The sequence below is a fragment of the Bubalus kerabau genome, chromosome X, assembly GCF_029407905.1.
Source record: "Bubalus kerabau isolate K-KA32 ecotype Philippines breed swamp buffalo chromosome X, PCC_UOA_SB_1v2, whole genome shotgun sequence".
Taxonomy (NCBI): Eukaryota; Metazoa; Chordata; class Mammalia; order Artiodactyla; family Bovidae; genus Bubalus; species Bubalus kerabau.
This window is the reverse complement of record NC_073647.1, coordinates 91,927,890-91,951,968: the sequence shown is the minus strand read 5'-3', so window position 1 is coordinate 91,951,968 and position 24,079 is coordinate 91,927,890. Positions and strand designations below refer to the sequence as shown.

General features: G+C 37.7%; 1 protein-coding gene and 1 long non-coding RNA gene across 3 annotated transcripts in view; one reads left to right on the top strand and one right to left on the bottom strand.

Annotated features, from left to right (window-relative positions):
- Positions 1 to 435: 435 nt before the first annotated feature.
- LOC129639374 (uncharacterized) lies at positions 436 to 7,162 on the bottom strand. The gene is made up of 4 exons (XR_008708363.1): positions 7,092 to 7,162; positions 3,897 to 3,932; positions 2,219 to 2,316; positions 436 to 1,254 (listed from the first exon to the last, which is right to left on the bottom strand). It is a non-coding gene; the product is annotated as an uncharacterized LOC129639374 (long non-coding RNA).
- Positions 7,163 to 7,266: 104 nt separating this feature from the next.
- Positions 7,267 to 24,079, top strand: part of CHIC1 (cysteine rich hydrophobic domain 1) — a 42,348-nt gene continuing 25,535 nt past the window's right edge. For both annotated transcript variants that reach the window (XM_055564494.1, XM_055564493.1), the window contains exons 1-2: positions 7,267 to 7,656; positions 22,563 to 22,617. In XM_055564494.1, coding sequence (XP_055420469.1) covers positions 7,358 to 7,656; positions 22,563 to 22,617 — 354 coding nt within the window. In that variant the 5' untranslated portion in view covers positions 7,267 to 7,357. The remainder of the gene's footprint in view (positions 7,657 to 22,562; positions 22,618 to 24,079) is intronic.

The following is a 24,079-nucleotide window of genomic DNA, read 5'->3' as shown; positions in this document are numbered from 1 at the left end:
AAATTCCTAGAAAGACAAAAAGTACTGAAACTGACTTAAGCAGAAATAGAAAATCTAAATAGATTTTTAACAAAGAGATTGGATTAGTAACTAAAAACTACCCATTTTAAGGAAGAAAAAAAAAAAGCCTAGGCCTGGTTAATTCCTTCAAACATTTAAAGAAGAAAAATAACAATTCTTCACATATTCTCCCAGGAAATAAAGGAAAAGGGAAAACAAAATCCCCAAATGATTATAAAAGCCTGTCATTACCGTAATGCCAAATCCAGACCAATATCACATGGAAAAAATAGAGCCCAATATCCCTCATGAAGATAGATGCAAAAATTTAAGTACAGCCACTATGGAGAACAGTGTGGAGATTCCTTCAAAAACTGGAAATAGACCTGCCTTATGATCCAGCAATCCCACTGCTGGGCATACACACTGAGGAAACCAGAAGGGAAAGAGACACGTGTACCCAATGTTCATCGCAGCACTGTTTATAATAGCCAGGGCATGGAAGCAACCTAGATGCCCATCAGCAGATGAATGGATAAGAAAGCTGTGGTACATATACACAATGGAGTACTACTCAGCCATTAAAAAGAAGACATTTGAATCAGTTCTAATGAGGTGGATGAAACTGGAGCCTATTATACAGAGTGAAGTAAGCCAGAAAGAAAAACACCAATACAGTATACTAACGCATATATATGGAATTTAGAAAGATGGTAACAATAACCCTGTGTACAAGACAGCAAAAGAGACACTGATATATAGAACAGTCTTATGGACTCTGTGGGAGAGGGAGAGGGTGGGGAAATTTGGGAGAATGGCATTGAAACATGTGTAATGTCATGTATGAAACGAGTTGCCAGTCCAGGTTCGATGCACGATACTGGATGCTTGGGGCTGGTGCACTGGGACGACCCAGAGGGATGATGTGGGGAGGGAGGAGGGAGGAGGGTTCAGGATGGGGAGCACATGTATACCTGTGGCAGATTTGTTTTGATGTTTGGCAAAACTAATACAGTGTTTGAGGTTTAAAAATAAAATAAAAAAAAAAAAAAAAAGAAATTGAATCAACCCACATATAAAAGTGACTATACACTAAGACCAAGGGGAATTACTCCAGGAATGAAAAGTGGGTTTAAGAACTGAAAATCAGGGAATTCTCTGTCGGTCCAGTGGTCAGGACTCCATGCTTCCACTGCAGGGCACGGATTTAATCCCTAGTCAGGGAACTCAGATCCCACATGCCACGAGAGGCAGCTAAAACAAAACAAAACAAAAACTAGAAATTATATTATGTAATAAAACATATAAGAGAATAATGAACAAAAACTTAATGATCATTTCAATTGACATGGAACAGGCATTTGATAAAAACCCAAGACCCATTCCTGATTTAATTTTTTTTTTAATTCAACAATCTAGGAATAGAAGGAAACTTGTTCAACCTAATTAAGGACATTTACCAAAAAAAAAAAAAACAAAAAAAAAAACTACAGCTAACATCATCCTTAAAAGTGAAAGACTGCTTTGGCTCTGAGATGGCCCTGAGGGATGGGATGGGGAGGGAGGTAGGAGGGGGGGTTCAGGATGGGGAACACATGTACACCCATGGCTGATTCATGTCAATGTATGGCAAAAACCACTAAAATAATGCAAAGTAATTAGCCTCCAATTAAAATAAATAAATAAATTTTTTTAAGTGAAAGACTGAGTCATTTTCTCTTGAGATTGGGAACAAGTCAAGAAATTCTGCTCTCAACCATTCAGTTCAATATTTTTTTACTGTAAATTTAAGGCCAGGTAATCAGACAGGAAAGGGAGGAAAGGAGAGAGGGAGGGAGAAGAGAAAGGAGGAGGAGGAAGAGAAGGAGAAGGAAAGGAGAAGAAAGGAAGGGAAGGAGAAGAAAAGGAACACATAAAACTATGCTTATTTTTACAGGTTACACAATTTATATGTAGAAAATCCTAAGGATTTCACATACACATAGACACACATACACAGGCTACACATCAATACACAAAAATAAACTGTATTACCATAAACTAACAATGTGCAATCCAAAAGGAAATCAATTGAACAATTCCATTCACAATAGTATTAAAAAGAACAAAATCATTTAGTAATAAATTTAACAAAAAAAATTACAAATTTTGCACACTGCAAACTATAAAACATCACTGAAGGAAATTAAGGATCTAAATAAATGAAGAGGTATCCCACCTTAACAGAGCAGAAGCGTTAACATTATTAAGTTGCCAATATTCCCAAATTCATATGCAGACTCGATGTGATTCCTATCAAAATTCCACTTGTTTTTTCTAGAAGAAATTGATAAGATGATCCTAAAATTTTTGTGGAAATGTAAAATATTCGGGGGGCAAAATATTATTGTAAAAGAGCAAATTTGGTGGACTTACATTTTCCAATTTTAACAAAATTTATAGTATCCAAGATGGTGTGGTACTGGCATGAAGATAGACATAGATGAACTGAACAGAATTAAGGGTCCAGGAATAAACCCATACATTTATGGTTAACTGATTTTCAACAAAGGTATCAAGGCAATTCAACAGGGGGAAAAAAGGTCAGTCTTCAGGAAACGATGCTGGGACATGCAAAAATATGAATTTAGACCCATGCTACATGCCATACACAAAAATTAACTCAAAATTCATCACAGATATTTAGAAAAACTTTCAGAAGTAAACAAAGACCAAGTTTTTTGACAATTCACTGGCAAAAATTTCTTAAGATATATTATCAAAGGTACAAGTGATAAAAGAAAAATTGATAAATTGAATTTCATCAAAATTTAAAACTTTTTTAGTTCAAAAGACACCATTAACAACATGAAAAGGCAAGCCACAGACTGGGAGAAAATATTTGTACACCATATATCTGATAAATAATTTCTATCTAGAATAAAGAACAGGCACCTTATAACCCAATAATATGTAAACAAATAACCAATGTCTTAAGAAGGAAAAAGCTATACACAAATGTTCATAGTAGTTTTACTTATAATATTTAAAATGTGGGGAAACAATAGTAGGTGAATAAGTAAACAAACTGCTGTACAGTCATACTGTGGAATAGTACACAGCAATAAAAAGGAATGAACCATTGATGTACTCAATAACTTAGATGATTCTCAGAAGTATAATGAGTGAAAAAGGCCAATGCCCAAAGGTCACTCACTGTATAATACAATTTACATAATATTCTTGAAACTATAATAATTAAAGTTGGTAAACAGCTTAATGGTTATGAGAAAGGAGAAGGTGATTATAAAAGGATAACAACTGGTATCCTTGTGGTGATGTAACTCTTCTGTATCTCGACTATGGTGGTGGTTAAATGAACCTACATCTGTGTATAGAACTAAATACACACACACAAATGAGTACATGTATGACTAGAAATCTGAGTAAGATGGTGGATTGTGTTAATGTTAGTTTCATGGTTGTGATAGTGTACTATAGTTACGGAAGTTGTTACCATTCAGGGTACTGAGTAAAGGATTAAATGGGACTTCTCTGTATTATGTTTTACAATTGTATATGAATCTCCAGTTACCTTAAAGTTTATTTTTTAAAATGGATCAAAAAATTTGAATAGACATTTTATCAAAGAAAGTATAAGAAAGTTCATTTGTAAATGAACAACAAGCACGTGAAAATATGCTTAACATTATTAGTCATTCAGGAAATGCAAAGTAAAACTACAAAGCAATAGTACTTCATATCCATAAGAATAGCTATAACCGAAAAGACAATAACAAATGTTGGAAAGGATGTGGAGAAAAATGGAATCCTCATACATTGCTGATGAGCATGTAAACTGAGTAAGCAACTTTGAAAACAGTTTGTCAGTTCTCTTAAATTCAAAACAGTCTTACCGTATGTCCTAGCAATTCCACCCATGGGTATTCACCCTAGAGAAATCAAAACATATGTTCATACAAGGACTTGTATGTGAATTTTCGTAACAGCATTTTCATAATATCCAAAGGTGGAAGCAATCCAAATGTCAACAATTGGTGAATGGATAAGCCAAATGTGATATATCCTTACAAAGGCATGCTATTCATCAATTAAAAGCAATGAAGTATTCATACAAGACACAACATGACCAAACCTCAAAAACATTATGCTAAGTGCAAGGAGATCCAACCAGTCCATTCTGAAGGAGATCAGCCCTGGGATTCCTTTGGAAAGAATGATGCTAAAGCTGAAACTCCAGTACTTTGGCCACCTCATGCGAAGAGTTGACTCACTGGAAAAGACTCTGATGCTGGGAGGGATTGGGGGCAGGACGAGAAGGGGACGACAGAGGATGAGATGGCTGGAGGGCATCACTGACTCGATGGACGTGAGTCTGAGTGAACTCCGGGAGTTGGTGATGGACAGGGAGGCCTGGCGTGCTGCGATTCATGGGGTCGCAAAGAGTCAGACACGACTGAGCAACTGAACTGAACTGAAGTGAAAAAAGCTAGACACAAAAGAGCACATATTGTATGGTCCAATTTATTTGAAATGCCCAGAAAAGAAATCTATACAGAAAAAAAAGTAGATTAATTATTTCCTGGGGCTGGGGTAAAGAGTGGGGAATGACTGAAAGTGGGACTGTGATTTCTGTTGAATGTGACAGAAATGTTCTAAAAGTAGTTTGTGGTGATAGTTGCACAACTCTGTGAATTCACTAAAATCACCAAGTCATATGCTTTAATAAATGAATATCTAAATAGAAAAAGAGGAAGGGAGGAACAGAAGGAGGGAGGGAGGATGAAAGTTGTTTTTCAAAAGTTGCAATTGGTTTCAGCTGTTTTAAGGTTGAAATCCACCCCCTCAAATAGTTAAACTTGTGATCTCTTGCCTCAGGTCCCCTGCCATCAGATGCGACAATTACCCCCATGCCCTGCTTAGCACGTTGGACAGAAGTTGTGTGCTTTCTTCTCCATCCACTCCTAGCTTTACTATCCTTGATGGCAGCTAAAGTATCATTTGAAAATCATGTTCTTGTGTTTTGCTGAAAAAAATGTGTTTTTCTCAGCTTGATCAATTCCAAATTCTTCTATAGTTCTGCAAAACAAATTAAGCTTGAAATCATATATGCCTTTTCAGCCCACCATATATACAGTAAAAACAGATGCGCAAATTTAACTATACTTGTGAGTTTCTCAAAGCATAGCACTTCTCTTAACTGCTTTGTTCTTTTGACATCTGACCATCAGGGGCTTCTTTGCATTTTGACTATGGAATGTCACTGTTCCTCTCCTTCCCTCCCATCTCCCACAGCCTTAATTTCTTCACTTTCACCATAGTTCCAATACCTATTTTATACCTATCACAAGTACACTCCTTATAATCCTTTCCCTTCAAATATCCCTATGTAGTCTAATCCTGAGTGGTGAAAAGAAGAAACTTAGAGTCGGACACGACTGAGTGACTGAACTGACTGACCGACTGACCAGTTAAGCAGTCATCAGCACAATACTTCCCTCTAGAGATTGACTTGGTAGACTTTCATGGATAATATAAGATGTTTGGAAATTTTTTTAAATATTGCCTGTGAGGTTTTTTGTTTTTTGCTTTTTGAAAGAGAACTGGTGCAGAATATTGATTTGATCTTAAGTCTAAGGTATTTTGCTCTGATAAATGACATATGACACATTATCAATGCCCAAGATAACAGACCTAACAGAAGTCTATTATAAAATTCTTTAACATTCCATCTTTAATTACAATTTCTGGTTAGTAGATAAAGTTCTCTCTGTTATAAAAACCTAGATTTTTTTGCTGAGAGTGTTGCAACTTATTTTTAAAGTTCCAAAATAATCAAGTTTTTGAGTACAATTTTTTTTCATTTTAATAACACAAATTCCTTGATAATAATGATGGTTTGGCTCAGACAGCCTAAATGCTTTGTTTTCACTGCTATACTGTTAATATAATACTCACTATACATTAAAGTGTGGCTTGGCTATATCTGTTTCTTCAGTCCCATCAACTAATTGGGATGCAGCCGTCTTGTAGCAGAAAGAGCAGTGAAACTGATATTAGAATACCTGGATTACAGTATTTGTTTTATCCCTTAGCAGCTGTGTTACTTTATTGTCTTAATGATCCTTGAATTATGGCATGAATTTCTGTGCTATTGCCAAATATGAAATAATTTGAGACATGGATTGGAAACTCAAAATACGTGATTTCTGTAACATTTAGCAGATGTAAGGAAGGAGGTGTTTGAAAAAGAAAATCTTAGACGAAAGGTCACCAGAGACCTTAATACATTATTTAAACTTCCTGAGACTGCTTTGTCATCTATAAAATAATGATGATGATGCCTACCCCCACAGTATTGTTTAAGGGCTAATTGAGATATTATATGTTAGAGTCTAGCCCAATGTCTGGAAAATGGATGATGTTTATCGATGTTTCCTTGGGTTGGAACGCTCCCTTTACTCCCCCCATTTCCCTCCTCCCCGCGGAAAAAGAAAAAATAAATGTCAAAATTCAAACATCTTTCAAGACGCCCAAAAGGCACCGCTCTATGAAGCTCTTCCAAACAACTTTAGGAAGTATAGCCCTTTAGTTAAGAGTGCTGGGCTTCTGGAATCAGAAGCATTGGGCAAGTTACTTCTCTCTGCATCTAGGTTTCCCATGCATAAAATGAAATCATCATGGTACATATTTCATAGGGTTGTTTAGTATTAAATGAGACATGTACACAAAGCACTTAGCACAGTCCCTGACACTTAGTAAGTCCTCCATAAGTATTACATAGTAGAAGAAGTAATAGAAAGTTTCCCCTTCAGTAAAATGTTAATAAAAATGCCTCCCAGGGTGTGGCAAAGTTCTGCAGCAAGTCTTTTAAACTGTAATTTTGAACAAGTGTAAGGGATTGGTGAATATTTTAAGATATATGATGCAAAGTTCTAACCTCACTTTTATAGAATATCCTTTCTTTGCACTGGAGGCAAATCGGGTAATAATACCATTATTAATTAGTAGGAAGTAAAATCAGAAGATACATCCCTGGGAGACAAGCAGCAGAAGCCCAAACAGCAGTATTAAGAGCAGCACCCGCATACCGGACCTCGATAATTCCCTGGAGTTCACCTCTAACGTCCCTTTTCCCTTGGAGCCGCGCAAGCGTACACTGATTTTGCTCCTCTCTCCCTTGTGCCCTCGCCTCCCCCCGCCACCCCCACGTCCACCCCACCACGCAGGCGCATCTCCTTAAATCCAGTCCCTACACCCCTCCTGTTTGCCTGCATTAAGTTCTCCCTCCTCTTTCTGCACCTCAGCAGGTTCACACTCTTCTCCGTGAGGGTGGCGGCGATAGAGAGGTCACGTGATGAGCATCTTGCTGCCCAACATGGCGGAGTTCGATACCATCTCGGAACTGGAGGAGGAGGAGGAAGAAGAAGCGGCAACGTCGTCGTCGTCGTCGCCGTCGTCGTCGTCGTCGGTATCAGGGCCTGACGATGACGAGGAAGATGAGGAGGAGGAGGAAGAAGAAAACGAAGAGGAGGAGGAGGAAGAAGAGGAGCAGGTGGAGGAAACGCCGCCCCCGCCTCGGGTAGTGAGCGAAGAGCATCTACGGAGATATGCCCCCGACCCTGTATTGGTGCGGGGCGCCGGCCACATCACTGTGTAAGCCAGAGGGAGCTATGGGGTTTGAAAAGGCTGAGATTTGGCGACAGAGGAATAAGGCGATCGAGGGGCGTGTGGTGTGGGGGAGGGTGACTGAGGCATACAGTTAGAAAAGGACACCTGGTCTAAATGGAGAAACTGAGGGAGATAGGTGTAAAGGAAGTGAGGAGAATGCAAATACGATGCACCAACACCAGGTAAAGAGTGAGTATAAGACAGGGAAGTCTGGGGTTCGGAGCCAGAGGGATTGGAGTAGAGGTGAGTCTCCTTGCTTCTGTGTATGCTGGCGAGAATAGTCTAAACTGCAGGATGTACCAGCGGATTCTTTGCTGTTAAGATTGGTGTCTAGTGGAAAACGGTGACTGCTGTAACAAGTGACAAGACCGAGGCTTGGACTCTTCAAAACAGAAACAGGATATATTTTGTGAATAACGTTATAGAATATCCACTCACCTACATTTGCATCCATTCTTCTGTTTAATTCTTATGTAAATGAATACAATAATCCTTTCTATGTATTGATCACTCTGACATTCCTTGAATATCACACAATTAGATGTTCAGGTTGAGAGGCAGCTATGAAACGTTGAAAGAGCAATAGATTGAGAGTGAGGGCTCTTGTATGTTAGTCCCAGCTTTACTTCTTACTGGCCCTGTGACCTTGGTCAGGTTACTTCCTATTTCTGGGGCGTAGTATCTCTATCCATAAAATGAGGGGTTTGGAGTTAGATGGTTTCTAAACTCTTTCACCTCTGAGATAATTTAAGATACCTTCAGGAGATTTTGTATGTGCAAATAGTAAATATGCAAACATTAAATATGTATGGCCATCAATCCCCTAGGAGCTGAGAATGATTTTTTGAAAACTTATGCAGAGTTTTTAAAAATTGAAATCTTGGATCATATTTGAGAAAATAAAAGGGAGAGGGCCCTCATAGCATAGTAGTTGCAAAGCCAAAGAAAAATGTAGTGGTTTTCTGGGCTTTGAAGAGTGCTTTCTCATTTTTGTGTAATGCAATGGACTGTAAACACTTGAAAGTTTGAGTATTATATCATGTTCATCATCTTAAATATGCTGTCATTTACTGCATTTAAAAAACAGGACTATTTTTTCCTATTAAGTCATGCTGCCTATAATTTTGATAATGGCTCACCTACCACATTGACTTTCAATTGAGTCCATATTATCTGAAATCATGTAATATGCACCACCTCCCCCCATCATGTTAGCTTTTAATTTTAACATGTTGAGTATCTTGATTGTAATATACTTTTGTGATCTTTGCATGAAAAGATTTTGCAAGAAAGATTTTGAAATTGTGGAAGAATGTGAGGAGATTTTTAGATCTGCCATTTGGTTAGGCAAGTTTAACACAATTTTTCTTGGTTCAAGAATTTTGCAGATAGTCTACAATGTTCAGATGCCAGCTTACTACAGTTTTACTTAGATTCCTTTCATCACTATGGAGACAATCTATTACTCAAATTGATTATGATTCTGGCACCAAAGTTTATTTTCATGCAGATTATTTCACATGACTAAACAGAAAAATACTTTTTATTCTAGTCTGTAATTTTATATTCCAACACTCCTTCCCCTCATTATTTTCTAAAATTCAGAAAACAAAGAACAAGCAAGAAAACAGAATTTAAGTTCTCCAAAACTTATTTGTGGTTTCATTTTACTCTTCACACAACTTATAGATCTATTTTCAATTAAAAGCACTTGCCATGACACTTGCCATGCTCAGGCCCTTTTGATAAGTGTAATGTCCCTCCTAGCTTAATAATTATGGAATAAAGAGCGTGAAATAGTGGTGTTCTTAGTAACTGTTGGCATTAATTGAAGGTAAAACCTGAAAAGCAGCAAACCAGTACTTGAATTGCTAACCAATGTACATAGTTTGGAAAAGTATTTAGTTGTACATGTTCTCTGACCTAGAAAGAACATTTGATGTTAAATGTCTGAGATTTGGAGAAAAAAAAAAAAAAGGTTGAATGTTTAGGAGAAAGTTTTACTGGATCTGAGAAACTGGTCTTTCTATGATAGTAAAATCTTCCTTACAACAGATCAAGTAAAGTCCTTAGGAAATAGTTAATTTAATTTTGAAATGTCTAATATATCAGCCTTTGTTTAATTTTTTCTGACATAGGGGTATTAGTTGCCCTATCTGAATGAAATATTTCTTATTCTCTCCCATCCTTATTTTTTTCATTGTTTGTGTAGTCACTTGTTCTTTAGAGGATGTTGTTTCCTTTCAAAGTTTAAGATCTGAGAACCATCACTTCAGATTCAGTATATCTTAAACCTAATATTTTCTCTCCTTACATTGTCTGTATTCCAGTTGCCTCATTTCTGACTCTGATACTACCATTCCAATCTTCCCAGGTAATATTTCAAGTCATTGAGTCATTTTTAACTCTTCCGTCTCCTTCAATTGTCCATTGCCAGCCTGTCCCAGAATTATGTCTTCATGCCTTTTAAAATGTCTATTAGATTATTCATTTTTCTCCATTTCTACTGGCACCTTGCTAGTTTGGGTCACCATCATCTTCTACTTGAATTGCAGCCACAGTCTGCTGCCTCTTCCCACTCCAATCCATCTGGATGCTTATGCCAAACTAATTTTCTTAAAACACAGTTTAAAATGTCACTTTCCTGCTGAAAAACCTGCATTGGATCTTAATTAGGTTTGAATTTTATGCTTTCCTTCTCCACTTTCAGAGGTCAAGGAGTCCCTCCACTTGTTCAGAGCTCACCCCTCCACTGATGCCTTCCAAAACCTTTTGCAACCTCCTTCCAGGCAGCCCGTCTCTATATACTATTACCTCACTTGGCCTCTATTAGCTCAGCCTATAACTGTATTCAGAATCTAATTCTTTAAAAATAAAATAGCCTTCTTAGACCTATGTTCCCCATTAGCTACTGTCTAATCTCTTTTCTTTCTCCAGATTTCTTAAGAGTAGCTACATTCACCATGTCTATTTCCTCTTCACCCTTCTGTTACCTGGATTTTGCCACCATGACCTCAGACAAACTGGCATCAATAAGATCATCATGACCTTCCTGTTGCTAAATTAATGGGCATCTTCCATTTTCTATCTTTCTGGTCCTCTCTATTGCATATGAGACTTATAATGACTCTGTCTTAGAGGCTTTTACTCCAGGGGTCACAAACACACAGGCCTTCAGAGGCAAGACAGGTCACAGAAAATGGTGCAGCTTAAGTAATGATGGGCCTTAGTTGAACTAGAAGGTATGTGTTTTGCCTAAAGGGTTTCAAATTCTGTTAAAAAACAAAACATTTTACCAGCCAAACAAACCTAGGAATTTCTTGGCCACTTTACTCTCCCTGGTTTCCTTACATTTTTCTGGTTATTCCTGAACTGTCTCATTCATGGGTTTTTCTTCCTCCTTTGCTCCTTGAATACCAGTGATCTCCAGAGTTTTGTTCTCATCCCACTATTCTCATTCCTTACTCTAGATAGGTGGCCTCATCTTGATTCCCATGGTTTCAGTTATCTGATGTCTCCCAAATATGTATTGCTATACCAGACTCTGCTAAGACTCTTATCTGGGCTTCCTCACCTAATGAGTCACTGAAATCTTAAATTCAATGTATTCAAAACAGAACTCATCCTCCCCTCTCCTACAACATATCCTCAACACCCCCATCCCAACCCCTCAAAAAATTCCTTCTATTTCTGAGTTCTCCAACCCAGTTAACTCTGGCGAGTGGTTCGTCTTCCCCATTCAGTCTTCTCACATCTAAGAAATCAGTGAGTATAAACAATATATGGCTTAAATTTTTCTTCTTTTCCTCCCTACCACCACTTACTTCCCTGATTCAAGCCCCTTTCACCACTCTACTCATCATCTTGTCTTCATCCTAATCACCTTCACATCCATCCCTCAGTTCAGTTCAGTCACTCAGTCATGTCTGACTCTTTGTGACCTCATGAATTGCAGCACGCCAGGCCTCCCTGTCCATCACCAACTCCTGGAGTTCACCCAAACTCATGTGCATCGAGTCGTCCCTCAGTCTGCTGCTAAATGGAGACACCACTTTCCTGTTTAAGACTTCTGTCATTTTCTCTTCATCTGTAGGATAAAGTCTAAGCTTTAAAGCATGGAATATATGACTAGAACCTGCGTATCCATCAACCTGATCTCCTGACATTTCCCTTTACTGCTTGTATTTTCTTATTCATAGCATGCTATTTCTTATCTCTTTGCCTCTGCTCAAGCTGGGGCCTTCATCTAGAATTCCACCACCCACCATTCTTACCCCATATGTGGTCACTTCCTGTAAGTCTTCTCTGCCCCTGCTAAACTGGAAGTTGAAATGGCAGGATAATCACTGGTTCCCTCTGAATTTTCAGTGCCTACCACAGTGCCTTCCCTGAAGTAGACAGTAAAAGTGAGTTGAATAAATATTAGTTCTTTTAGTAAAACTCAATATGCCCACCATAGTGTGTGCTGTATTATAGGGCCTCAACAAGTGTGTGCTGTAGAATCATCCTCTGGAGAGTAGTTATGTTTCTGAGCATAAATACAAAAATACTACCAGATTGGGAAGTGCAGGGGAAGGGTATGGCATGGCCTTACCTCTGAAAGCTTTGTTGAGCAAGACTCTATGTGTCCGAATACCCTGTCTACTTATATCACCTTTACACATTGGTTTTCTTATTTTAATAAGATCAGTCAGTCAGTTGAGTCACTCAGTTGTGTCCAACTCTTAGTAACCCCATGGACTGCAGCACACCAGGCTTCCCTGTCCATCACCAACTCCCGAAGCTTGCTCAAAGTCATGTCCATAGAGTTGGTGATGCCATCCAGCCATCTCATTCTCTGTTGGCCCCTTCTCCTCCTGCCCTCAATGTTTCCCAGCATCAGGGTCTTTTCCAGTGAGTCAGTTCTTCACATCAGGTGCGCCATAATATTGGAGCTTCAGCTTCAGCATCAGTCCTTCCAATGAATATTCAGGACTGATTCCCTTTAGGATTGACTGATTTGATCTCCTTGTAGTCCAAGAGACTCTCAAGAATCTTCTCCAACACCACATTTCAAAAGCATCAATTCTTTGGCACTCAGTTTTCTTTATGGTTCAACTCTCACATACATACATGACTACTGGAAAAACTATAGCTTTGACTACATGGACCTTTGTCAGCAAAGTAATGTCTCTGCATTTTAATATGCTGTCTAGGTTGCTCATAGCTTTTCTTCCAAGGAGCAAGCGTCTTTTAATTTCATGGCTGCAGTCACCATCTGCAGTGATTTTGGAGCCCAAGAAAATAAAATCTGTCACTGTTCCCATTGTTTCCCCATCTATTTGCCATGAAGTGATGGGACCGGATGCCATGAGCTTTGTTTTTTGAATGTTGAGTTTTAAGCCAGCTTTTTCACTCTCCACTTTCACTTTCATCAAGAGGCTTTTTAGTTCCTCTTCACTTTCTGCCATAAGGGTGGTGTCATCTGCATTTCTGAGGTTATAGATATTTCTCCCAGCAATCTTGATTCCAGCATGTGTTTCTTCCAGTCCAGCGTTTCTCATGATGTACTCTGCATTTAAGTTAAATAAGCAGGGTACCAATATACGGCCTTGACATACTCCTTTCCCAATTTGTAACCAGTCCATTGTTCCATGTCCGTTTCTAACTGTTGCTTCTTGACATGATACAGATTTCTCAGGAGGCAGGTAAGGTAGCCTGGTAGTCCCATCTCTTTAAGAATTTTCCACAGTTTGTTGGAGAAGGCAATGGCACCCCACTCCAGCACTCTTGCCTGGAAAATCCCATGGATGGAGGAGCCCGGTGGGCCACAGTCCATGGGGTCGCTAAGAGTCGGACACGACTGAGCAACTTCACTTTCACTTTTCACTTTCATGCATTGGAGAAGGAAATGGCAACCCACTCCAGTGTTCTTGCCTGGAGAATCTCAGGGACGGGGGAGCCTGGTGGGCTGCCATCTATGGGGTTGCACAGAGTCAGACACGACTGAAGTGACTTAGCAGCCACAGTTTGTTGTTATCCATGTAGTCAAAGGTTTTAGCATAGTCAATGAAGCAGAAGTAGATGTTTTTCTGGAATTCTCTTAGTTTTTCTATGATCCAACAGATATTGACAATTTGATCTCTGGTTCCTCTGCCTTTTCTAAATCCAGCTTGAACATCTGGAAGTTCTCAGTTCATGTACTGTTGAAGTCTAACTTGGAGAATTTTGACCATTACTTTGCTAGCATGTATGATGAGTGCAATTGTGCGGTAGTTTGAACATTCTTTGGCATTGCCTTTCTTTGGGAATGGAATGAAAACTGACTTTTCCAGTCCTGTGGCCACTGCTGAGTTTTCCAAATTTGCTGGCATATTGAGTGCAGCACTTTCACAGAGTCGTCTTTTTAGGGTTTGAAATAGCTCAGCTGGAATTCCATCATCTCCACTAGCTTTGTTCGTAGTGATGCTTCCTAAGGCCCACTTGACCGCTCACTCCAGGCTGTCTGGTTCTAGGTGAATGATCACACCATCGTGGTTATCTGGGTCATTACGATCTTTTTTGTATAGTTCTTCTGTGTATTCTTGCCACCTCTTCTTAATATCTTCTGCTTCTTTTAGGTCCATACATTTCTGTCCTTTATTGTACCCATCTTTGCACAAAATGTTCCTTTGGTATCTCTAATTTTCTTGAAGAGATATTTAGTCTCTAATTAATATTAAATATATTTAACAAGAGTTATTTAATACCTTATCAATGAGTTATAATTTTGGGGAAGTCGAATAACCTAACCATAATAATTGTAGTTCTGAATCTGAGATGATGATGATCATAAATGGATATTTAATGATCTTTTTCCAAATAAAAATACATACATGGTTAAATTAGCTCCCACAGATTTAAGGTTTTTGAAAACAGAAATAATGAAATGTCTCTTGTAAGTGTTGTTTCAAAAACACTGTACATCTGAGTGATATAGCTTAATAGCTATGATTTTTCTTCTTGATATTTTTAGGGTAAATATTTGGATCCAGTGTATTGAAATACAAGAAAAATTTTATCTCATGAGATTATTTTCTTATTTTTAGTTATTATTAAACTCCTTATTTTTCTTAAAATATATAATTATTTACCCTTTATCAGATCAGATCAGTCGCTCAGTTGTGTCTGACTCTTTGCGACCCCATGAATCGCAGCACGCCAGGCCTCCCTGTCCATCACCAACTCCCGGAGTTCACTGAGATTCAAGTCCATCAAGTCAGTGATGCCATCCAGCCATCTCATCCTCTGTCGTCCCCTTCTCCTCTTGCCCCCAATCCCTCCCAGCATCAGAGTCTTTTCCAATGAGTCAACTCTTCGCATGAGGTGGCCAAACTACTGGAGTTTCAGCTTTAGCATCATTCCTTCCAAAGAAATCCCAGGGCTGATCTCCTTCAGAGTGGACTGGTTGGATCTCCTTGCAGTCCAAGGGACTCTCAAGAGTCTTCTCCAACACCACAGTTCAAAAGCATCAATTCTTCGGTGCTCAGCCTTCTTCACAGTCCAACTCTCACATCCATACATGACCACAGGAAAAACCATAGCCTTGACTAGACGAACCTTTGTTGGCAAAGTAATGTCTCTGCTTTTGAATATGCTATCTAGGTTGGTCATAATTTTCCTTCCAAGGAGTAAGCGTCTTTTAATTTCATGGCTGCAGTCACCATCTGCAGTGATTTTGGAGCCCAGAAAAATAAAGTCTGACACTGTTTCCACTGTTTCCCCATCTATTTCCCATGAAGTGATGGGACCGGATGCCATGATCTTCATTTTCTGAATGTTGAGCTTTAAGCCAACTTTTTCACTCTCCACTTTCACTTTCATCAAGAGGCTTTTTAGTTCCTCTTCACTTTCTGCCATAAGGGTGGTGTCATCTGCATATCTGAGGTTATTGATATTTCTCCCGGCAGTCTTGATTCCAGCTTGTGTTTCTTCCAGTCCAGTGTTTCTCATGATGTACTCTGCATATAAGTTAAATAAACAGGGTGACAATATACAGCCTTGGCGTACTCCTTTTCCTATTTGGAACCAGTCTGTTGTTCCATGTCCAGTTCTACCTGTTGCTTCCTGACCTGCATACAGATTTCTCAAGAGGCAGATCAGGTGGTCTGGTATTCCCATCTCTTTCAGAATTTTCCACAGTTTATTATGATCCACACAGTCAAAGGCTTTTGCATAGTCAGTAAAGCAGAAATAGATGTTTTTCTGGAACTCTCTTGCTTTTTCCATGATCCAGCAGATGTTGGCAATTTGATCTCTGGTTCCTCTATAGTAGAGGTATATAGTAGTAGAGATGAGAGTTTATCAATGTTCAGATATATAAAATTCTCATTAAAATTAATCTAAAAAAGCTGAAGTTATTATATATAGAATTTAAAAAGATAGCCAAATTTGTCAAACAGTGCATTTCTGCAAAAAGTTAAATAGCACTGCAAATGTTGCCTTTTCTGTAAACAGCTGTCTTTGAGAAATAACAGTGAAGCATTGTTAATTTGTGTTTGTATAAGGTAAATATTTTATAAGATTTTAGGCTTTGAAAATACTGAAGCTATAGTAATTTGTCATTTTACAAAGCAGCAAGACATATTTCCATATGGAAGATTAAAGAAATTTAATTTTTCAAAATATCTTTTAATCGTATGTCATAGACTTTCCTTTTTCTTGGTGTAGTAAATAGAATTCAATGCACATGCTTCAGAAACAGTGTTACTATAAATGCAAAGTTTTCTAGTGAAATGTGTTTTTCTTTGGCAGAATTTTAATACATTTTATCTGTTTTCTTAAACAACTTAACATATAAACTTAAAATTTGTGCAGGATTTTCAGAGGCTGATGTACAGCCATTTTCAAAAGAATTAAAGACAGTGCAAGGTGTAAAGAGGAAGAAAAGCAGAAGAGCAACTAGAGGACCCACATTTCTTTGCCTCAATTTCCTTTACTGCAAAGAATTGTCCAAGAAATTAAAATTTGGGACATTGCAGACACTTGACAAATACAATCATTAAGAACCACCAGCTGGGTCACCTTCAAACACATAATACGCTCTTTATTTAATGAACCTGATAAAATGAAAATGTGAGCAGTTCTCAAATTCTTCTGTCTAATGCTGACAAACTCCACATCTTTACTCATGTCTCTCACTGATCACTCACTAATGGGTAGATGAGTTTGTCTAACCTCTGTGAGCTCACAGATCTTATTAACTTAATGGTGCTGAGATGTTCATCATTTAGCAGTAGCCATTTCAACATTTTCCTAGTAACTACTAAGTAAAATGTTGTGCCACAGATTATTTAAGTACTCATTTTAGGTGCTTAATAAATACCTAATGTAAAAGTTAAGGGAAAAAAACCACTGGTAGGCAAGAATGCAATTGCTACTGCCTTTTAGCCAAAATTATGAGACTATATCGGAGAAGGCAATGGCACCCCACTCCAGTACTCTTGCCTGGAAAATCCCATGGACGGAGCAGCCTTGGGGGCTGCAGTCCATGGGGTCGCTAAAAGTAGGACACAACTGAGTGACTTCACTTTCACTATTCACTTTCATGCATTGGAGAAGGAAATGGCAACCGACTCCAGTGTTCTTGCCTGGAGAATCCCAGGGATGGGGGAGTCTGGTGGGCTGCCATCTAAGGAGTCGCACAGAGTCGGACATGACTGAAGCGACTTAGCAGTAGCATGAGAATATATTGGCCCTAGTTTGCCTACCTTTATACCTTTTAAAGTAGATAAATGTAGGCCATAATGGATTATTTTAAGAAGTAAAATGACTTCTGTACCATGTCCTTACCTTCCCTTACCATTTCTGTTTTTTTGAATTTTTTTGACCATGCTGCACAGCTTGTGGGGTCTTAGTTCCCCAGCCAGGGTTTGAACTTGGGCCCTCCTCAGTGAAAGCACGAAGTCCTAAATGCTGGACTGCCTGGAAATTCCCTGCTTTACCATTTCTAATATACTTTTTATGTTTTAGAAAAGACAATCTCTTTTTATATTAGAGAAGAAAATTTGTAATGTGAATTTAGCAAGAATTTTTTGAGAACCTGAGCACTGAGCTAAACACTATGAAGAATACAGAAAAAGCAAAGTATAGGTCTTACTTTACAAAGTTAACAGGAAATTTGCCTTTAGGAAACTCATGTGGATCAGCAAAGAATAAAGGAAAATATCTTTAATACTTTTGAATTGTATAGTACAGATTAAAATTGGCTATCAGTTTTCAGAGAAAGGGAAATCCATGAAGACTTGCAGCAAGGGTTGGAACTTGGCTTGAGCCTTAAAGACTGCACTGGATTTAAACCAGGGAGAGGAAGCAAAACCAGGAAGAGGATGCTAAAGCTGAAACTCCAATACTTTGGCCACCTGATGCAAAGAACTGACTCATTGGAAAAGACCCTGATGCTGGGAAAGATTGAAGGCAGGAGGAGAAGGGAATAACAGAGGATGAGATGGTTGGATGGCATCACTGATGCGATGGACATGAGTTTGAGTAGGCTCTGGAAGTTGGTGATGGACAGGGAAGCCTGGCACACTATAGTCCATGGGTCGCAAAGAGTCAGACACGACTGAGAGACTGAACTGAACTGAACTGAGGAAGCAAGAGAAACCTCATAAGCAAAGAGCCAATGTAACAGTGGCAGTGGAAAGGAATAAATGTTATAAGAATGATTTCAAAGGAACAAATAACAGTATTTGGGACCACTTGGATATAAGCAAGGTGTGAAAAGTAGGAGATAAAAGGTACAAAAACGATACCAGGATCTAGGTTAAAGAGAGTCAATGCGCCATTGAAAGAGATGAAGAATTTGAAAGGAAGGAGCCAGTTTCAAATAAAAGGTAACATTTAATTTTACATGTGTTCACGTGAGGTATAAAGCTATCCAAATGGAAGTTTTTATTTTTGTTGTTGTTTTAATTTATTGTATTCAAGTATAGTTATTTACAATGTTGTGTTAATTTCTGCTGTACAGCACAGTGATTCATTTACATATGTATATATTCTTTTTCATATTCTTTTCCACTGTGGTTTATCACAGGATATTGAATACAGTCCCCTGTGCTATATATTCGGAGAAGGTGATGGCACCCCACTCCAGTACTCTTGCCTGGCAAATCCCATGGATGGAGGAGCCTGGTGGGCTGCAGTCCATGGGGTCACGAAGAATCAGACAGGACTGAGCGACTTCGCTTTCACTTTTCACTTTCATTCATTTGAGAAGGAAATGGCAACCCACTCCAGTGTTCTTGCCTGGAGAATCCCAGGAACAGGGGAGCCTGGTGGGCTGCTGTCTCTGGGGTCACACAGAGTCAGACACGATGGAAGCGACTTAGCAGCAGCAGCAGCAGTGCTATATATTAGGATCTTGTTAATCCATTCTATATATGTTAGTTTACATCTGCTCACCCCAAATTCCTACTCCATCCCTCCCTCGCTCCCCTCCCCCTTGGCAACCATAAGTCTGTTCTCTCTGTCTGTGTGTCTGCTTCATAAATAAGTTTGTTTGTGTCATATTTTAGATTCCACATATAAGTGGTATCATATGGTATTTGTCTTTCTCTTTCTGACTTATTTCACTTAGTAAATAACCTTTAAGTTCATCCATCTTGTTGCAAAAGGCATTATTTCCAAATGGAAATTTTTAGTATGCAATTAGAGGTGAGGGTCTAGAGCATGTTGGGAAATACAGAATTGGAGATATAGATTTGATGGTCATCAGAATAGAAGTGATTTTTCAAAGCTATTAAAATAGATGAACTGTTAAAATTCCTTTAGAAAGAGAAGCAGATGACTAAAAGCTAAATTTTGGGAAAAGATAAGAGTGTTAGGAGAGAGTGAACAAATGGGAGAGTGTTGAGAAGGGAGTGGTAAACAGCATCACAGACTGCAAAGTCAGGAGGGGAAGTTCTGAAAAGAGGGTATTGAATTTAGCAATAAATAAGATGAACTTCGGAGAAGCCAATGGCACCCCACTCCAGTACTCTTTTGCCTGGAAAATCCCATGGATGGAGGAGCCTGGTAGGCTGCAGTCCATGGGGTCACTAAGAGTCGGACATGACTAGCAACTTCACTTTCACTTTTCACTTTCATGCATTGGAGAAGGAAATGGCAACCCACTCCAGTGTTCTTGCCTGGAGAATCCCAGGGATGGGGGAGCCTGGTGGGCTGCCATCTATGGGGCCACACAGGGTTGGACACGACTGAAGCGACTTAGCAGTAAGATGAACTTGTCTTTCTAAATAAATTTGCCAAATAAGGAATTATTTTCAGTAAAATAACAATATCAAAAGACAAACTTCAAAAGATTAAAGGATGGGATATTAAGGAAATGGAAACAGAGACAAAAAGTTCATTTGTCTGATGATAAATGCAAAGAGAGAATAGCAAAGCTAATTTTTTTAATAATAGAAATATTCCATACATTTTGAGGAACACGTATGTCTATATCCTCTATGTATTTGGTATATGATAAAAGAATGGCAACTTGGAAAAATCTATAATGGCGGCAATCTCTAATAGGGGTAGGAACAAATTATAAACATTGCATCTAAAAGACAAGAAGGAAAAGGACTCCACACTTCCATTGCAGGGGGTACGGGTTTGATCCCCTGTCAAACTAACATCCAGGTGGCATGGTCATAAATGAATACATAAATAAAATTGGATTTGAAAAATAAAAGACAAGATATAAGAATGGAAATAGAACTCTACTTTCAAATGTATCATGTCTATTTTCATGAAGACTATATCTGTTTCTTTGTTATACAATAAGAATTCTGTGGAATAATGAATTGAATTACATCTTCCTGACTAGTGATAAAGCCACTGTTTAGCTAAATATTATTTAAATGAAATGTTTCTTGCTCTGTTAAATATTTGCTGTTTTACTGATCACTTAGTACACAATTGCAAATATATAAATAATACTAGAGTTATCAATTTCTCTAACAGCACATGAAAGTTGTCATAAAAATTTATGTACAAGAGTACTGTTTTAAGTTTGACTGTACTCCTCTATGTAAAGACTTAAAGAAAATGTTATTATGAGGATGTTATCCTGAAAATACTATGTTTTCATTACATGTACTGACACCTAGAGAAGTAATGATATTTTTAATGAAGTTACGGTCTTTTTATAATTGCTAATTAATTTTCTCAACTCTTTTAAAAACTAGAATTTTTTGTTTTAAAATACATTTTAAACATATAAAGTAAAATTTATTTATGCATGGATGTGTTCCTTGCTGCTAGCTACTAAGTATAGAGTCTTTGTGTTTAAGACTCGCTTGGGTCCTTGTAAAGGAGCTATTAGCATAAATAATACAAGGAGACTATGATATTCTCACAGAGTTTTAATAGGACATTGGATTCTTAAGATGTCTATAAAATGACCCTAAGACCGAAATGCCATACATCAGTAGAATCAAACAGTACACACAGTAGCTCATTGTTCAACAAACTTTTATTAAGCACTTAGATTCCATTGTGCTGCTAAGCATAATGGAAGATAGCAAAGTAAATAAACCATAGTTTTTGTTCTTCAGGAGCTTAATATAGGACAGAAAGAATTTAAGGATTAGCATTTGAATTTTGGTTGTCCTTACTCCCTGGTGGCTCAGAGGGTCAAGAATCTGCCTGCAATGTGGGAGACCTGGGTTCCATCCCTAGGTTGGGAAGATCCCTCAGAGGAGGGCATGGCAACCCACTCCAGTATTCTTGCCTGGAGAATCCCCATGAACAGAGGAGCCTGGTGGGCTACAGTCCACAGGGTCTCAAAGAGTTGGACACGACTGAGCGACTAAGCACAAGAGAATACAAAATAAATAAATAAGCACAATCTCTTACTATAATAACTTTGGGCAAATCATTTAATTAATTTTTGAAATAAAAATTTTCTGTCAGATTCCTTCTCTGTAAAACAGAGATAACAATACCTCTATTGCAGGGTTGTAAAGCTTAGAGGTAATATATTTACCTATAACAGTGTCTAACTCATGGTAAATAGTTACTAATAGCTGTTACTATTATTGTCTACCTCACGATGAGTTCTTATTAACTGTTGGATGTTTTTTTTTTCCTTTTGCTTACACTAACATAAATTGTAGTCACTCTGATATATCATCTAACGTGCAGGAAGTGACTTTTGTTGTTCCTACTGAAATCAACAAGGAGGTGAAGGAAGGCTTATAAAAATCATCTTGACATAGTACAGATTTCAGTTAAGTGTACTTAAAGTCAGAGCTTTTGAGGCTGGGATCTGTTTTCTTAAAATTGGTTGCATGTACATAAAAGCCATTCATAAGGATCAACCTTTGATTATCTGAATAGTCACTGATCATAAGTTATCAAGCTCTATAGTTCCAAAAGCTACATTAATTTTTATTAGGAAAATTTTTATATATCCACAGAAGTAGAAAAAAATAGTATAATCCACTCCCACATACAACCCATCAGTTCCAACAGTTATCAACTACAATGGGTTTTACCAGAAATATCCACAGAAGTAGAAAAAAACAGTATAATCCACTCCCTCATACAACCCATCAGTTCCAACAGTTATCAACTACAATGGGTTTTAATAGAAATATTTCAATCAAAAATTACAATATTTCCAGCTCTATATCAGTGTTTCTGTATTATTTTTTAATCTCATATCATGGCTTTTGTTGGAAACCTACTTTAACATTGGCTCCTTAAGTTCCTTTTACTTTTAATTTGGATTAATAGTCAAACACTTATTTTCTATAAATATCAAATTATTTTTAGGACATGCTTTTAGGTCACAGAATCAAAGGAAAAATGCATGGCTTTGTAACTTTTTTAAGGAAAAGAGTTAAATACGCTGGGTAGAATGTATTTTGTTCTTTGTTTTTAAGGTTTGGCTTGAGCAACAAGTTTGATACTGAATTTCCCTCAGTTCTAACAGGGAAGGTAAGTGAGAGTTTGCATTGAACTTTTCAATTCTAAAAGCATTGGTGTATGGCTGATTTAGTGTTATGACAGGTGCTTTGATGCACTGTAATGAAGTCTAATAGTAAGAGGCCAGGATAATTTTAGGCTGTATCATTAGTGACTGAAAACTGTCTCCGTGACTACTAGCCTATGACCAGTTATTTTGTTCATTGTCTAATGATGCCAGCTATCATTTACTTATCTATTCAGTTTTTCCAGTTTTGCCTTTTTTTCTCAGCACTGGTAGCTATAATCGTTTTAATTTAGATCAGTAATTTCCAATGATTTTAGAGTTAACAAAATTATTGTTCAACTTTGTATCACTCTGTGAATTTTAAAGTATCCTGTGATGTGATTTGTTACACCAGTACATAAAAAAAATCAAAATTTTCTGCACTTTAGACACTTTGAGTTTCTATAATTAGACTCACTGCAATAAATTGTTACCACCTTTTTGTTTCCTGGTTCCTCTACACTCAGTAGTATCTTCTAGCATTGAGGTTCAATCTTCAGAGACCTTCTAGGATTCATAAGTGTTTGGAAAATCCTCTTACAACAGTAATGCTAACTTCTAAGCCCAAAGGAAAAGGCTCTGATAAGACAAAAGAGAATATATAGAACACCTAGTGTATTGTCAGGTACTTATTAGTTTCACAGTGTAAGTTTGTGATTGTTACTGACAATTCTTCATCAGTATATCCTAGTTTCATCCTGATTGTTTTTCCAGTTTTCTCTACTCAACATCTTTCCATTTTAATTGCTTTTGCTACTTTAACCTTGTTCTTCTGAGTAATTTTTTGTTCTCAGTCCCACCAATAATTTGTGCTCTCTCCTGATATATAATGTCAAATCATTCCAGACAGTAATAAACAAGTAGTGATAGTCCCTGGCTAAGTGAACATTAGAAAATATGTGGCCATTTATCTTTTTAGGTTACAAAGAGCCCTTTGGTTTGAGATTTTGGCCTCATTTTCTAGTATGTTATACCTTCCTGTCCTGATCATATAGAATAATTCACCAATTTAAGCAGCAGTTCAGATTTAGATTTGTTTTAGATAAATTTTTTTTCCAAGGAAAAATAGCTATGGGAAAAAAATCTCTTGAATAATAATTGGCTTGTAGAAAGATGGCAAATTCAATATTAAAATTAAAGACAATGTGAGTTAAGATATCTCCAATGGAAAACTTGTTCTTTATATTTCCCTTGTTGCTGCCAAATGTGTGGTCTTAGCAGTTGCATCCAGTTTTAATATTGGTTTAGTTAGAAAGAGTTTGAATTACAATTCCAAGTAATTCTAAAAACTGAATAATCGAAAAAGTCAGAGAATAGAGTTTCCAGGTATAAGACTTATCCATCTTTCCATCTTTGAAATTGGCCAGTTTTATGTGCTCAAGTAATCTTCAGAATATTTCTTCACCTTTCCAAGTCTTCTAAAAACTG